Source organism: Mesoplodon mirus, assembly GCF_964341445.2.
Source record: "Mesoplodon mirus genome assembly, chromosome: 3".
Classification (NCBI taxonomy): Eukaryota; Metazoa; Chordata; class Mammalia; order Artiodactyla; family Ziphiidae; genus Mesoplodon; species Mesoplodon mirus.
Window position 1 is genome coordinate 124,217,656 of NC_138978.1, and position 16,957 is coordinate 124,234,612.

Below are 16,957 nucleotides of genomic sequence, written 5' to 3' on the forward strand. Positions count from 1 at the left end.
AAGAAAGGAATTGATATTGAATCATTTCACTTTCACCTATGATGCCCTTTGCCCAAGCCAGAAGAAAGCAAAGGGGAAAAGGGCTGCAGGGTACATATTTATTTTCACTTGAACATGGAAAGGAAGTGTCACACTCCCCCTTCCCCTTTTTAGGGGGAGTGCATTTTAATCAGCAACCTCTTCTCCATCCACCCTGTGTATGTGTGTACACACACACCACAGTTGGGAGGGTGACTAGGCTGACCTAGTCCGCTTACCTATTACTCCTTTGAAGAGGGTTTGACAAAGAGGGAAAAGAAAGGAGCCACACCAGGCCGAGATTTCAAGCCATGGAATGGAGTAACGAGGCAGAGAGGAGCAGCACCAGAGGCCAGGAGAGAGTGGAAAGGGCCACAGCTTCTTTGTTTTTTAAAAATTCTATAATTTGGGAGAGGGTGGTGATTAATTTCCAAAATACACTTCAGAGTCCCACCTTCCACACAGCTCCCTACAGACAGCCCTTTGGTTTCTCAGACAAAATTTAAGAGCCCTCATAAAGCCAGAAGTACTGATAACCCCTCAATGCACCCAAAAGCAGTGATCACTTCAATTCCTTACAAAGACTATGTTCTATAGACTTTGCTTCTCCCTATACATTTGTCTTATGGCTCAGTGGCAAGGTGGCTGTAGAGACACACATGAGGGGGGTAAGTGGAAAAGGGAAACAAAGGGAAGCCCAGGCACATGGGTGCAGGGAGGGGTGGGGAACACCACTTCCATTTTTCATTTGTCTTTTCCTTTAAAAAAAAAAAGGCAGGGGTGTGATTGGTTGGAAGGGTAGAGAACAAACCCCAGAACGGTATGTAAGCTCCAGAGGTGGGTGGTGAGAAGTCCCCAGAGAAGTGAGAAGGGGGAAAAGGTCAGGGCAATGCTTGCAGCATCAAGTTCCTCAGGAGTTTCTGTCGGCCCAGCTCATAGTCCTCCTCATCCACGTTCACCAGCAGCTTGATGGCCTCATGGCCCACAGCCTGCTTGAGGGAGTCTGTGATGAAGACACCTTTAAGTGCCTCTAGTAACGAGCCATTGATATAGTCGCGCCAGAATGCGTCGAGGTAGGTGAGCTCAGAGAACTTGATGTCACAGATGATGGAGCCCAGGTCCCGGGACTTGAGGATGGTGTTGGCCTGGTTAAAGCGCTCAAACTGGCGCTCAAGTGGGTCCTGCTTGTTAGAGAAGACGTTGCCCTGCAGAGCAGTCTCATGCTGGCAGTATTCAGCCCGAACCCGCAGTCTGATGTCTGTGGGGAAAAGAAGATATGCAGAAGAGGTTGCAGTTTACACCCAAGTTTGAAAGGTTGAATAGAAGAGCAGAGTAGCAAACTTGGGAACATCACTTGACAGCTTCTCTACCTCTTCCCAGGACTAGTTCTTTTATATGTACCTCCGAAATCCTTGCCTGAACTCAAGAGGTGCCCAGGTCAGATTACTTCCATCACTCACAAGTAGCACCTTGATTCTAGGAGATATTTTCCTAATTAACAGACACAGAATTTCACTTTAATACTCTATCATGACTTGGGTCATCCTACAATAAGGATGTCATAACAGCATCCCTTTCATCTAGTATTACCTAGAAAGAGTTGAAATATACTCTGCCACAAAGGTAGAGGAGTCCTCCTCCCAGAGACTATACCATTCAATCTCACTTGGCAACAGCAATCAAACGGAGCCTTTACACTGAATAGAATAACTGCCCAGTATTCCAGCAGTTCTTTGTATTTCCCTTCAAGTCTACTCTACCTCTAGAACCCTTGAACTTCCTCACCGCATGTCTGCTTTTCCTTGGGATCTGGTGTCACTGACTTCCGGCGTTTTCGCTGGCTCCCAAGTGTGGCTCTCCCTCGAGCTGGCCGCTTGCTACACATCTGAGGGCCCGAAGTGGGGCAGCACACCACAGGATAGTGGGGAGGCACTGACCAGAGGGTAAAAAGGGAGACATAGTAGGGTAAAAGCAGAAATTCAAACACTTCACTTGGAATGGGGAAGGATCATTTAGACTTAGCATTAAAAGCAGTATCAATAATGTGACCTGAAAGGTGGACACAATGTGGGAACAATTACAGGGCCCAGATGAAGCATTAACACCTCATCTGATTTGGGGGGGGCCAGACATGGCGGGGGAACACTGTCCTTTCATTTAGGCTGGCAAAACTGGGAAAAGATGGGTCCAGTGTCCTCTTTCTTGATTATGGAAATTAGGGGGAGTTAATATTGTCTCACCTGTTTTAGGGGGGTGGGGAGGCCTCGGTTCTGGATCGCTGAGGGCTCTGGGTGTCACGTAGCGAATTGATGTCTCTTCCAGATATTTGTCTACAAGATCAGGGCACACTGTAGGGGGAGAGGGATTCACTCAGGAAAAGATACACCCTTCCCTTCTAGTCCAACCCTCCAATGGGCCTCATAACCTATTCTCCTCAGTACTCCCCAGCGTCAATGCCTCCTTCTGCTTGGCCTCCCATGCTGCTCACACAAGGCCGCCCACAGCTCTTCCCTGATTCCAGTGTCCCCAGCCCCCAATGCACCCTCACCAGCCCGTCTCCTCTTGAGGGTGACGTAGGGCAGCAGGTCATGGCGGGTGATGATGCGCAGCAGCTGCAGCACCTGGCGAAAGTTACTCTCATCACAGCGGCCCTGGCGCTCCAGCGCCAAGAAGAAGTCACGTCCATTTCGGATGAGGCCACGCTCGTGGTCATCAATGACATCAACAAAGAGGAAGGAAAGAACTCGTACGTCTCTGTGTGTCAGGTGGGTGCCCACGATGTCAAACATGCGATGCAGGCTATACAGCCCGTGCTCTTGCTCACCATGCTCTTCGGGCCACACCTGGCTTGCCCTCCGCTTTAGGCCCGCCATGCTGGGGGCTCAGGTGCACAATGCTTTCCAGAATCCCTGCTCAGCAGCTGCAATCCCCACTATACTATAAGGAAAAGGAAAGAACCTGTGAACCACTCAATGGCAGGAATTAGTCATCCATTCCTATATTCCCAGAGCCCAACACAATGCTTGGCACAGTGTAGTGCTTAATAAGCGTTTACTAACTTTTACAAAGTTTTTTTTTTTTTTTTTTGACTGCACCACGCGGCATGTGGGATCTTAGTTCCCCGACCCTTGCATTGGAAGCACGGAGTCGTAACTGCTGGACTGCCAGGGAAGTCCCTACAAAGTACTTATAAAATACAGCCTAGAGCTCTGTATATCCAACAGATGCTGCCCTAAGTCCATATCCTACTGGAGAAAGATAGTAACTTCTGCTAAGTAAGACTTGTTAACTGCAATTTTAGCACTACATATTCAGCAGAATTTTCTATTAAATATTACCCCAATTGTTCCTCTGGCCTCCAAAATACTGCTTTTGGTCCCTTGTGCTCTCCCTGCCAGCACCCCCAATCAATTCATCCCTTAAATGTAGGTGAAATGAGGAGAAGTAGAGAATTCAGTCTAAATTCTAATATAGAAGCTGCATCAGATGAACTTAGGGGCTGACAACAGGGAAACTGAAAGCCTTTAGGGTTAGAACTAGTTTTAATTCTGCCTATTTCAGGACTTCCCTGGTGGTGCAGTGGTTAAGAATCCGCCCGCCAATGCAAGGGACACAGGTTCGATCCCTGGTCCAGGAAGATCCCACATGCCGCGGAGCAACTAAGCCTGCGAGCTCCAACAACTGAAGCCCACACGTCTAGAGCCCGTGCTCCACAACAAGAGAAGCCACCAAAATGAAGTCCGCGCACCACAACAAAGAGTAGCCCCTGCTTGCCGCAGCTAGAGAAAAAGACCATGTGCAGCAACGAAGACCCAGCGCAGCCATAAATAACTAAATAGAAAAAAGAAAACTGGGACTTAAAAAAAAAATTCTGCCTATGTCATTAACAAACTGTGTAGCTGTGTGACCTTAAGTCACTTAACTTGAAAGTCTTACTGTCCCCATCTAGAAAACAGGGATGAAAGAAACTACTCCTCGGAGTTAAGAATCCAATGAGAAGATGCATGTGAAATCACTGTAAAACTTATCTAAATGGTTAAGAGATTTCAGAGATAAGCATCCTTGGCCTCTGCAGCCCAGACTCATCCCTCCACAAACCTAACCTCATTTTTCCTACAATCAAACCAAGTCCAGGAGAATAAATGCTAAGAAAGTTAATTAAATATCCACCAAAACTCATGGATTTAAAACAACAAACATCACTAAGCTCCTAGGTTGAGCATTCTTGTAAGTCTCCTATGCCACCTGTACTCGCCTGATGTTCACACACCATTTGGATATGTCACCTTCTAACCTTTCCTCATGGTTGTCATTTACCAATCCCTTGTCAATGACCAATCCCAGTCCTACATTTATTATATATTTTGGCATTTAATTCACAAATTTCCTCCATCATTCTGGGTAATATCAGTGACCCAGCCAATAACCAATCCTCAAGTCCAACAACTTTCACCTCCTCTCTAGCCACTCATATTTACTGCCCTGGCAGGGAGTACCACCCAGTACTGCTCCACCATCTGACCACAACCTCCAATCACCCAATCAATTATAAATTCCTGTTGATGCTACTTTCTATTTCTTAAATCTGCCTCACCCTTCCACTTCTACCACCACCATGCTGGTTCAGGCCCCAGTAATCTCTCACCTGGATTACTGCAACAGCCTCTCTAAGGCTGTTGCAGCCACCAACCCTAACCTGCCTAAATCAATCCCCCACGTCCAGCTGAATTATCTAAAATGCACAATTGACCACATCACTTTTTGGCTTAAGACCTCGCTACAGTCCCCTCCTCACCAATAAGAACACTCCAGACTCCTTACCCAACACACCAAACCTTCCAAGATCAGGCCTTGCCTACTTTGCCAACCTCATAACTCACTTTTTATTCTCTAACATTATCCGTTTGTTTATAGTTCACATACATCATACAATTCATTTCTCTGTAACTTTCTTCAGACTAGTCTCTTTGCCTGAATGCCCCTCTCCCTTCTCTTCCACACCCCCCATTACCACCCTTTTTCAGATGGTTAACTCCTACTCATCCTTTAAGAATCAGCTCAGATGCCATCTTCAAATTCATTCTCTACACCCCCATGCTGGTATAAGTAGTCCTTTTCTGTGATCCTATGGAACACTGTACATATTTCCCTTAAACCATTTATCGAAGTGTACTAAAATTATTTGTGTATTTATTATTCTATTAGATCTTAAGCGACTCATGTAGAGAGCCTAGGTCATATTCATCTTTATGTGTCTAGTGCCTAGCAGTGGATGGAGGCTGGCATATAGTAGGAGTAACCTGTTGTTGAACTGAAATGAATCTCCAAGAGATCACCACAAGCAACACCAATTAAGAAAAAAACTCACAAAAATCCAAGAGTGAGAGGACCCAATTAAAAGTACATGCAACTCAGGTATCATGCATATACTCTTAACTGGCTATAGCCTCCCCCACACTGCAAAACTACCCATACCATAGCACCCTACTCAACAGCGAGACAGGCCGTTCTGTCCATTTTATACTCCAAGAAACTGAGGCTAGGTTAGAAAGAGAATAAAATTATAAACTACTTCAGAAAAGTCAAGCTGTTGGGGACTCAGAAAATTGAAGAGCAAGTAGGACCTGGTTCTCTCCTTTAATCCTGAAACGGAAGCACAGAGACTCATACCCTTAAGAAAAGGGGAGGGCTTCCCTGGTGGCGCAGTGGTTAAGAATCCACCTGCTAATGCAGGAGACATGGGTTCGAGCCCTGGTCCGGGAAGATCCCACATGCTGCAGAGCAACTAAGCCCGTGCGCCTCAACTACTGAGCCTGCGCTCTAGAGCCCGCGAGCCACAACTACTGAGCCCACGTGCCTAGAACCCGTGCTCCCCAACAAGAGAAGCCGCTGCAGTGAGAAGCCCGCGCACTGCTACGAAGAGCAGCCCCCGCCTGACGCAACAAAAGAAAGCCTGTGCGCAGCAATGAAGACCCAACACAGCCAAAAATAAATAAATAAACAAATAAGAAAAGGGGAGGGCCACCCTGTAATCACCTAGCCCCATACCGTGGGTTCAGATATGTGGACAGGAAATATAGCCCGTATCTAGTTATGAGAGCCCAGATGTCCCACCCAAAGCATGGGAAACAACAGGGAAAATAGCAATTCAACTATTGACTGGTTTTCCTTGTCTCTTCCTCTCTTGTTTCACCTGCTGCAGTCACCGGCTACAAACAGAGGGGACTGAAGGAAAACAACTTCTTGCTCATAGCAGGTAACATGAGAAAACTGAGTCTCCTTAGAGCCCCTACAACTTCTCCTTGTTCCCTATCCCACCTGTTCCCCTTGGCCAGCTGTTCATTATGTGGGTCCCATAAAAAACAGATGGGCAGGTTTCACATTCAACCAATCAGAAGAGCAGGCTGCTTCAGAACTCCCTAATTCAAAGTGTCCTGACTATAAACCCCAGGAAATTAGGAAATATTGTCCCCACATACCTGGTCACTGGAAAATGAAGCAGAATACAGGAAAGCACTGTGGTCCTAATTATGTATCAATGGATGCAATTCTACAATAGGTTTCAATCCTGAGGGTTAACTCCCCAGATTTGAGGAAAAAACAGCCACCGTTAAGTCGTAGATCCTAGGCTGGATCAAAGTGACAGGAATTATCAGAGCTTCTAGGTCAGTGGTTCTCAACCAGGGGCGATTTGCCCTGCAGGGGAATTCAGCGATGTCTGGAGTCATTTTAGATTGTCATGACTGGGAGGGTGCTACTGGCGTACAGTGAGTAAATGCGATGGATGATGCTAAACATCCTATAATGCACAGGACGGCCTCTTAAAACAAAGAATTATCTGGCCCAAAATGTCAATAATGCTAAAGATGAGAAATCCTATTCTAGATGGAGCATGATGAAGGGTCAAAAGGAGAGACAGCATGTCGCTTCCATCCTATATCTGGAAAAGGAAGTAATTTGGTCCCTCCAACCCAAACCCATCAAACAATATTCCAGAAGAAAAGCCAGTCAGACAAAGACTCACTTAACTTAAGAGTTCCATCCCACTCCAACCTTGGCTTGTCTATCACCTGCTGTTGCCATTTAGGTGAACAGCAGGTGACAGGACTACACTCCCTTCCGCCCCATCCCAGGAGGTCTAATTTGACCTAGTTCAATCTAAATTTCTGTGCAGATCAGAGAAATGCCATCCTCTGCAAGACAGACAGAAAGGATCCTGCACTTAAACCTTGCAGCCATCTTTAAAGTCCCAAAACTAGACCAAAAGCAGACCCTTCCTTGTTAGGCCGCTGATCAGACTTATACTGCTTATGCAATGAAGCAAAATGCAGAAGAGGCAGAAGTTTCCCAAGGCCATGCTTGTCCTTGGGAGAAATGTCAGGAGGCTGGCATGCAGACTAATAGGCAGCCCTCCCCACTTAATTATCATCTAGGATGGTGAGTTCACTCACTCAGCAATCCAGATGGGGGTTCCAAGGATCTAACTTCAGCACTAAAAGAACGTGGCCAACTTCCTCTTAAACCAAAATATACTCAGCTTTCTGTGGCAGTGAATCGAAGGAACTCAGCTTAAATTACAGAGATCCTAGGTGAAAAGTATCAGAGCAGTGAGGAGAATATACCCCCTCTAAAACTGAAGACTAGAAAGAACTTCAGAATCTTGGTGCTTGAAACATTGCCAGACACCAAGAGACAAACACTCCAGTAAACAAGAGTCCTGATCCTGCTGGTTGATTTGGGTCTATTTGAGAGCCTAACGTATATGGATCACCCTTAATAGGTTCCCAAGACTAATTCTTTATTCTGATGATTGCTGCATTTCCTGGAGCTGCAGGATTTTTTGTTGTTCGTTTTCTTTTGGGAGGTCCAAGCCAGCCAAGGGCCAATAAACAATCTATATGTATCTACAGGACTTCCTCTTGACTAATCGTTATCTATTAGATTTCTACTTCCATGCAAAGTCTAGTCTCATCCCAACCAGGGATGAGATCTGTATTTTTTGAGGTACTTGATTCTCTCAGAAGCCCTTAGAAGTCATGTGGAAGAAATAAAGAGTGATGCCTTGAAATGAAAACAACAGTCTAGTTTCATCCCAAAAGAACTAGAGGTATCTGACTCTCTCAGAAGCCCTGTGAGAGGGAAAGTCACGTGAAAAATCTAAAAAAGAGTGATGTCTTGAAACCTGAAATGTAAAGGACAAGGAAAACCTTAAAGATGACTAAGACGACTACATAAAGAGCCTTCTTGCTGGTAGGACCAAGAAAATGTAACCAAATATCTGGAAGTCAGAATTACAAACTGTGTTTTCAAAATGAAGATTCCAGAACAACTAGGAGAAAGAGTAAGCTAGAGGAAAAGCCTTCCCAGGGCAGGTGCCTCAGCAACCCTCCAAGGGCAACATTTAGTATACACTGTACTAGAGTACAAAGTTCCATATGTTTAAAAATGTTTCTCTCAGGGCTTCCCTGGTGGCGCAGTGGTGGAGAGTCCGCCTGCCGATGCAGGGGACGCGGGTTCGTGCCCCGGTCCGGGAAGATCCCACATGCCGCGGAGCGGCTGGGCCCGTGAGCCATGGCCGCTGAGCCTGCGCGTCCGAAGCCTGTGCTCCGCAACGGAAGAGGCCACAACAGTGAGAGGCCCGCGTACCGCAAAAAAAAAAAATGTTTCTCTCAGAGCTGACCACGAAGGCTAGATAATAACAAAACAAGGCTGGAGTCTTGCCCTAAGACACCTAATTTCTGTTCTTTCCCTCCTACCAATCTCCAGTGACCCAAAGGGACAATGACTGCAACAGATCTTACACACTGAAAACCCATTTTCCCTGTCAGCTACCCCATTACTGAGCTCAACTCCCAATATGCCATTTCCATTTCATGCCATTTCCATTCCCTTCCATTGTTTGAAAACAATAAAAAGTTCCAGACTTACCTCTGCAAGAAACTTAATTTCCCAGGTCTCTTCCTAGCACAAGGTTCAAAGCCAGCAGCAAAGCAAAAACAAATAAGAGGGGGAAGCGTCAATTTTCAAGCTTTATTTTGAAACCTCAAAGAGGTAGTCAATCTCAGCTGCAAAAATATACAGACAAGCCTAAAGCCATTTAAATTGAAATGATCCACTCCAAGCTAAATGAGAGAACTCACTCCCATCAAAGTGCCCAGGCTTCCCTAACCTTCTATTACCCAATTCACAACACAATACCAACTCCAAGAATTTCCAGTCTCAGTGGCTTAGGGCAAGAAAGGTCCCAAATTCAACAACTTGTGGGAAAACCAATTATCCTCTGACACCTCACCTGACTCCTCAACTCCTTATGAGGCTCACCTACTTTGTTACAGTATTAACATTGACTTTCATCTTTAGATGAACTAGGAGGAAAGTGGTTACAGTCAAAGAAGGCACTTTCTTTCCATTACTTCACTTATGAGACCAGAACTATCCTCCAAATTCTCACACACAGTGAGAACAAAATATCCACTGGGGCAGCATCCAGTCAAACATCTACATTTCACCAGGGAACATCTTTTAGGTATGGATACTGACCCCCGCTCCTAGCACTTAAACAGCAAAAGAAGGGTCTGGAAACGAAAGCACTCATTTAATTAGCATGGCTGCCTAGACACACACCATCCTGTGTTTTCTGTTCCCTGCAAACAGCGTTCCAACATAGCATGGCTGTTTCCCCATTCTGGCATTGCTAATTGTTTAAAACTAGAAAAGTCCTTTACTCCTTCCACATTCCAGCGATACCAGGCTCCCCATTTTCTCTTCTTTTTTTAACCAGGAAAAACAAGGGAGCAGTAAGCTAGGCAGCTTTTGGAAATCCAGTTGAACCCTCATCCAACCCCAATTCTCCAAATCCACATGACCATTCCCTTCTGCCCTTCCCACCCTAGTAAAAGCTAAAGGCCTGGCAATTAGAATTGGCTGTAACTGATGTGCTTAACTCTGCTCTCTCTTCCTTTCTACAGGGGAAAGGGAAACCCCTGAACCTCTATCACTCGTGCAGCTACACTGTCCTATCTCCCATCCCATTCCCCTTCCTCCCAAACTTTCCTCCTAGTCTCTCACTTTCTCCATTACCTCGTCACACCGACACGCTCTCCATTCCCCAAACCTCCGTCCTCTCCTTTTCCACCCAAATTCTCCCCTAGGCCCTTCCCCCTCCCACCTCCAATTTAACACTTTCAGAACCTACCCCCAAACGTCTCAAATCCAATCTTCACCTTTTCCCACCTCTCCACAACACCCCTTACAAGAGTCCAGTCCTTCTTCCAACCACATGCCACAAGCCCCCTTCCCCTTCACACCCTCGGCCCCCCCTTCCCGTTCCTACCCCCTCAGCCGGGCGGGACCGCAGCCCCACTCCCCACCTCGGCCTCTCTAATACCCCTAGCCTGGTCCAGCCTCGGCCCTTGTTTACGCCCCTCCCCTGCCCCACTCCTCCGCCTCGACCCTGCCCTCTCCCACAGTTGCCACCTCCCCCGCACGCCCCCCTTGGCCGCTCCCCTCCCCCACCTTGCAGCGTCCCGTCACCTCCCTCTCTTCAGGTTCTCAGGCTAGACGTCGCCACCGCCTCCCCCTCCACTTTCCTTCCCCAAGCCCTTTGCGGCCCCGCCCGGCCCCGCCCCGCCCCGTCCCGCTCGACTCCCCCTCCCCACTCCGGCCGCCCCGCCGCCTCACTCTCGGCTCAGGCTCGGCGCCGCCATGTTGGATCCATCCGCGCCGCTCTCCCGGGCCTGTCTCACGGTGCCGCATCCGGGCTCCAGCCGCCGCCGCCGCCGCCGCGGGCGTGGGGGAGGGGAGAGGCGGGCGGGGGTGGCTGCATCCTGAACAGCGCCTCCCGGAACCTGGCCGGTTAGTGGCGGCTTCGAGACCATAGTGAGGCATGAGCCGGAGTAGCCATGCTAGTTGAGGGCAGCCTGGCAGCGGCATTAAACGGGGAGTGGATAGCTTCATTTCGGTAGCGGAGAATAGAGATTGGCAGCCATCTTGCTTTGGGGCAAGCTGGCAACGCAAGTTTTTCTTCAGGACGGCTTCAGGGCCATAGTAAGGCATGAGAGAGGGTTGCGTTCTTGAGTGTGGAAACGTTGGTGGGGTCGGAGCTGTCTGGTGTCGACTTCAAGATCCATTGAAAGACTGCGACTGGCAGCCATGACGCATAAGGGCGGAATATTACGGGGGTCGGATTGCCCAGCGAACTTGGGGGAAGGTTCATGATCTGGGTTTGACCTTTGCTCTGAGCTTCCTGGTAACCCGGACGTTCCGTAAACTTGGGTCCGGAACAGAAAGTGCTGCTCAGATGCCCTCTCGGATTTCACTTTTTGAGCATTTGGTTTTTGAGCACCCACTTCATGAAGGAAGTGTCGCCTGAGCTGAATACTGGACTGTTGGGAATTGGGGGTGGGGGGCTAGGTACCTTCCGGAGCTGCCAGCAGCCTGGTTTGGTTAAAAGAGAGGTAATAGATGAGTCCCGGAGGTTGGGAGGGGCCTGTTTACGCAAGGCCTTGTAAATTAGTTTATTTTATCCTAAGGGTAATGAATAGGTTTTGGAGAGTCTTAGCAGAGGTGTGAACAAATATATTTGCGTTTTAGAAAGATTACTGGTTGCAATGAGGAGAATGAATTGGAGGGCGTGAAGTTAGAGGCAAGAACAATTGGGAAGCTCTTACCCTGGTAAGAGACTACAGCGGTCTGTCCTCCAGAAGTGGGGAGTGCAGATGGGGAAAGTTGATCGGAAATGGGTATGAGGCTGAGGGAGGAATCCAAGGTATTTCCCAGTGTTCTGGCTTGGGCACCTGGGGAATAATGCCATTTTCATTGTTGTTTGGGGTGGGGGAAGAGTGAGTTTTAGGTGCCTGTGGGATATCCATTAGACAATAGAATATTAGATAAGGTGTGTTGGGAGTCCAAAAGGAAAGTTTGGGGGGCGGGGGGGCGCCCTAGTGTGTGAATATAGAAGGTTGTTGAAACCATGGAAGTGACTAAGATGGCCTAGAAAGAGGAATTTGAGATGACATGAGGGAAGAGAGAGGAAAAGAGGACATTGAGAAGGAAAGGAAAGAAGAAACCAGGAGAGAAGTATCAAGGAAACTGGTCAGTGTCAAACATAACAGATCAGGTAAGATGTGGACTAAAATGTGTCCAATGGATTTTGCAACAAGTAAGTCGTTTAGTAATTTTGGAGAAAGCTGTTTCAGAGATACAGTGGGGGTAGAAACAACATTGAGGTAAATTGAGTGACTGGCAAAGCACAGTGTGTAAAGACAATTTCTTCACGGTGTTGACCGTAGAAAGAGGCTAGCAGTAGGGTATAGCATGAGGGAGAATTACAAAGAAAGGGAAGGAGTTTTAGATATGTGGGACAGCCAGATGGAAATGTCCAAATGGCATGGAAAAAAAGCAAGTGCAGAAGAATACTTACATATTTACACAAGCGTTAAAAAATTAACTATGAAGAGTGGGCCTGGGAGGGATGAAACTTATGCTTTTTATTTTAGATTCATCTTTACTGTTTGAATTTGTTTTACTGTGTACATAACATATATTACCTTTATAGAAATCTGCTTTTTAAAAACTCCAATGATGTATAGGCCAGAATTTCGGGATCATGAACATTTCAGTGGTAGTTGAAGCCATAGATTTGGATAAGCTCCCCAGAGAACAGCAGAGGGCTAAGAAGAGTGCCTTGGTAATTCTGACGTTTAAGGCAGGCACAAGTAGGAGAGCCCTTGGAGAATCTTTGAAAAGGAACAACCAGTGAGGAAGAAAAACACTGGATCCTAATTGTCACAGAATCAGAAGGAAGAGAGTGTTTCAAGAGGATGGAAGTTATTAAAAGTGTCAGATGTCCCCAGAAAGGCAGCTAACAAGGTTAAAAGCTAGCTCCAGACTCAGGTTTCCTGGGAACTTGGCATAAAGGTCAAATCCAGATCTTGAACCGTCACCAAATATCACGTGGAATTCAACCCCCATGCTGTTCCATCCTTATGTGTCGTGGTTGCCAGTCCCAGTCTTTCAATGGGTCTTGAAGTCAACACCAGCCAGTTCTGGCACCACTAATATTTCCACAGTCAAGAATGCTTCCTCTCCCATTCTTTACTATGGCCCTTAAGCTGCCAGCAAGAAAAACTTGTGTTGCCAGAAATGGTAAAGTTAAGGAATTGAAAGTAGGAGTAGGGACTTCCCTGGTTGTCCAGTGGTAAAGAATCCGCCTTCCAACGCAGGGGACATGGGCTCGATCCCTGGTCGAGGAACTAAGATTCCCACATGCTGCGGGGCAGCTAAGCTTGCACGCCTCAACTAGAGAGCCCGCATGCTGCAAACTACAGAGCCTGTGTGCTCTGGAGCCTGCGCGCCACAACTACAGAGAGAGAAAACGCGCATGCCGCAACTAGAGAGAAGCCCACACGCACTGCAATGAAAGATCCTGTATGCCGCAACGAAGACCTGACACAGCCAAAACATAAAAAATAATAAAATAAAATAATTAATTAAAAAAAAGAAAGTAGGAGTATAAGTTAGAGTTGAGAAGGTCAAAAACTAGCTAATGATCACATGGATTTTCCTAAAACCACCCAGATAGGAAGAGTTGGCAGCACAGAGAGGTTATTTAATAGGCACTGGAGTTCTCAGTAAGCATGAGGGATAAAGGGTACTAGAGCCAAATGGCATAAGCTTTAAAGAAGGAAGAGTTTTTACAAGAGGATGAGAGCACAATCATCTGAAAGTAGCAGTGGATTGCAAAGAGAAGGATGATACCCTGCCCCCCTTTCCTACGGGAGTGGAAGAATGAACAACCTCTACTTTACACAGTTGAAGGGAAGAGATATCCATTAGAAAAAGCCAAAAATGTCTACCCCCGCTTCACCACCACCCCATACTGGTACTCTGTTCTGTTGTAAACAGCCTCCCCTATATTCTCATTTTCTTCACAGATTACTCCCTAACTTTTCCTAGTGGATGAGTCATCAGGACAGAGGTAGCTAGCTGTGATATATGGAAGGGGGATGTTCCCCACCCACATAAGCCCACAAAAGAGGCAGATGCAGGCACTATTTCTTAAAATAGAGTCATGTTCTCTCCCTACCCATATCCGGAAGTGGTTTGATACCTAGCAATCTTGACATCATGGTAGTAATTCCTTTCCATGAGCCCGTCTCCTAAACTTAACCCAACCCCATTTAGAGGATTAGAGAGGAGAGTCCATGCTGAGGACTGCCTTCTCTAATAGTATGGTGTCCTATCTGCTCTTTGCAGCCTCTGGGGAAAAGATAGATTGCCTTCTTCACTCAGAATGGAAAGCTAAAGGAAGGACTGGGATTTTTCTTCATTAGGCCTTCAAAGTAATCCCTCTTCCTCTATAGGACTGGAAGGACCTAATCCTTTTCCCTGGGGCCAAACCTTAACTAAATTTTACAAATTCAAGACATTGGGACAGTTGCCTGGCCAGCTGTTCCTTAGTCCATTCATGACTGCATTTGTAGGAAAGTTTTCTGTTTGGGGGACCCTGGCAATTCACTCTTAAAACATGAAGCCTTTGGGAATTCCCTGGCAGTCCAGTGGTTAGGACTCCATGCTTCCACCGCAGGGGGCACAGGTTTGATCCGTGGTCAAGGAACTAAGATCCCACGTGCCATGCTGCGTGGCCAAAACAAAAGACAGACAAACAAAAAACATGAAGCCTTGAGATATAATAGGTGCTGAAGAGATCATAATGCCAATAAAGAGAGCTGAGCAGATTTCCTGAGGTGAAATGGGATAAATACTAATTAAACCAAGGAGACAGGCACTCTCATGCCCAGCACTGAGAAAAATTATTTCAAACACTAAGATTTTTTGTTAGTTGTCGCTAAGTAGCTGTTCCCCTTTGGCTTAAACTTTACATCATCTCTGCAGTTAAAGCAAAAACTTCATCTCTTGCCTGATGTTCTTTTTCCACCCTCTCCTTACTTCAACTAAAAACTCGAGAAAACTCTCTCAGAAGATTGAGAACCCTATGTAGGATTCTTCTGTTCCTCCGCTTTTCATGTCCCTTCCTTTATATCAGTTCCTGTCTCTTCCTTGGAGCCTCAGCTGAGATAACATCCCTCCAGCTTTCAAAGACGGGCCCCTCCAACTGGACTCTGAATCCCATTCTATTCTGCTTCTCAATACACTCTATTCCCACAATTATCTCTTCCTTCACTAGAATCATTAAACTGACATCCTTTGGCTACCTTTCACATGCTCCCATTTCCAGTATGTCCTGCACTTAATTCTCAATTCACTCTAATTTTCAGTGGTTAGAAACGCCCTTTTTTTTTTCTGTACTTGGAAAAATCTCTTTGTAACTTCCATTTATTGTTCCTGTTTTCTTTTCCTCTGGATCAACACATCAGAGCTAAATGTCAGCCCTTCAGATAGCTACTATGTCCCTACTAAATATTTTTTTCCCAGTCAATGGTACTACCAATTCAAATTATAGTAGATCTCTTATCTTTTTTAATCTGAATACTCTATTGAGGCTGCTTGTCCCAGTCCATGCTGTTCCCCAGCTCTGCCAGAATTAAAATCCTTTTAAACCAGACATTCCCTTAAAGAATTCTATACCCTGTTAGCAACCTATTGTCACAAGTATCCTCTTGACTCTTCCAGACCCACTCTGATCCCTATGTCCCTCCCTGGGCTTTCCTCTTGAACTTTATCCTACAATGACTTGCTGACCTGACAGTCCTCTCTAGGTCTTGGTTTCCCATTAACTCCAAGCTGCTCTAGCTACTCATTTTCACCCAAGCATCATACTTGCTCCTAATTTCAGTTGTACTTCAAACCTAGCTGTAAGCCCTTAGCTAGAATTCTAGTGTCTGCTGGCTCCTGAATAGAAGAGTAGGGACCACAATCAGTCACTGAATCCTAATGATCTGCTGTCCAAAATTCTCCTTAACCTGTTCCCTTCATTTGCCAGCTCTGACCCTCACTAATATGACTTTGGGCAAGTTTCTTCTCTGAGCTTGTTTTCTCATCTGTAAAAAGGGCAAATATAAAATAACATCCATATCATAGGTCCCTGTTTTAATGATTATATTAAATAATATATGTGCAGTGTCAACACAGGGCCTAGCTCATTGTAAGCAGCGGATAAATGTTACCTAATATTTATATATAACAATTTTCACCAGGTTTCAGAAATTCAGGAGGTTCTTTATTAATGCTCTCTGCTGCCCCCATGGGGATGATTTTTCCAAGTCATTGGTTATCCCACAGGCAGGCCATGACAAAAAACAGCCCTGTCTTACCAACCCCACCAGCTAATTAGAGAATTAATTCTCTTTGGTTGGTTGTTCAGTCAAATAAAAATGATTTTATATTTTAGCAAATTCACTATCTTTTTCAAAGAACATATCAGGAAACTATTACATTTTCCTGAAGTCAAGATGTACTGTCTATGATGTTCTAGTCTGTTAATCTAGTAACACTGACAAGGAAAGTCATTCAGTCATTTACTTAATAAATATACGTTAGGCATTTACTAATGTCAAGTACTGTGATAGGCATATAGGATAGGATACACAGTGGTAAACAAAACAGACATAGTCCATGTCTTCATGGAGTTTACAGTTTACATGGGTAGACTGACACTAAGGAAAGAAAATAGCAAATATATAATTTTAAATTGAGATAGGTGCTATGAAGGAAAAGAACAGAATGCTGTGACAGAGAAATGAATGATCAGGGAAAGCTCTCTTTGAGGAGGTGACATGGAAGCTGAGACCCAAAGGACCCAAAGGAGCCAGCCTTCTTGAAGAAAAGGGAGGAATATCCCAGGCTGAGAGGATACCTGCTAAAGGCCCAAAGGCAAGGAACAGCCGACACCTTGGGAGACTGAATCACATCGCCATGAACCACTGTAGGCATCTGGGGATCGCTGCTTTCTTTTCTATTCATAAAATACTTTTTAATA

At 45.9% G+C, this 16,957-nt stretch overlaps 1 protein-coding gene across 4 annotated transcripts; it reads right to left on the reverse strand.

The window, feature by feature from the left end:
• Positions 1 to 84: 84 nt before the first annotated feature.
• Positions 85 to 10,916, reverse strand: DEDD (death effector domain containing). 4 transcript variants are annotated; one of them, XM_082612847.1, is made up of 6 exons: positions 10,699 to 10,916; positions 8,947 to 8,979; positions 2,567 to 2,955; positions 2,259 to 2,366; positions 1,804 to 1,950; positions 85 to 1,276 (listed from the first exon to the last, which is right to left on the reverse strand). In XM_082612847.1, exons 3-6 carry the CDS (start codon positions 2,889 to 2,891, stop codon positions 900 to 902), a joined length of 957 nt encoding a protein of 318 aa, XP_082468973.1. In that variant the 5' UTR covers positions 2,892 to 2,955; positions 8,947 to 8,979; positions 10,699 to 10,916; the 3' UTR covers positions 85 to 899. The 4 variants fall into 4 exon arrangements, with proteins under 4 accessions (XP_082468973.1, XP_082468974.1, XP_082468975.1 ...); XM_082612848.1 differs by lacking the exon at positions 10,699 to 10,916 and adding an exon at positions 10,534 to 10,593; XM_082612849.1 differs by lacking the exon at positions 10,699 to 10,916 and adding an exon at positions 10,214 to 10,232.
• Between the last annotated feature and the right edge of the window lie 6,041 nt (positions 10,917 to 16,957).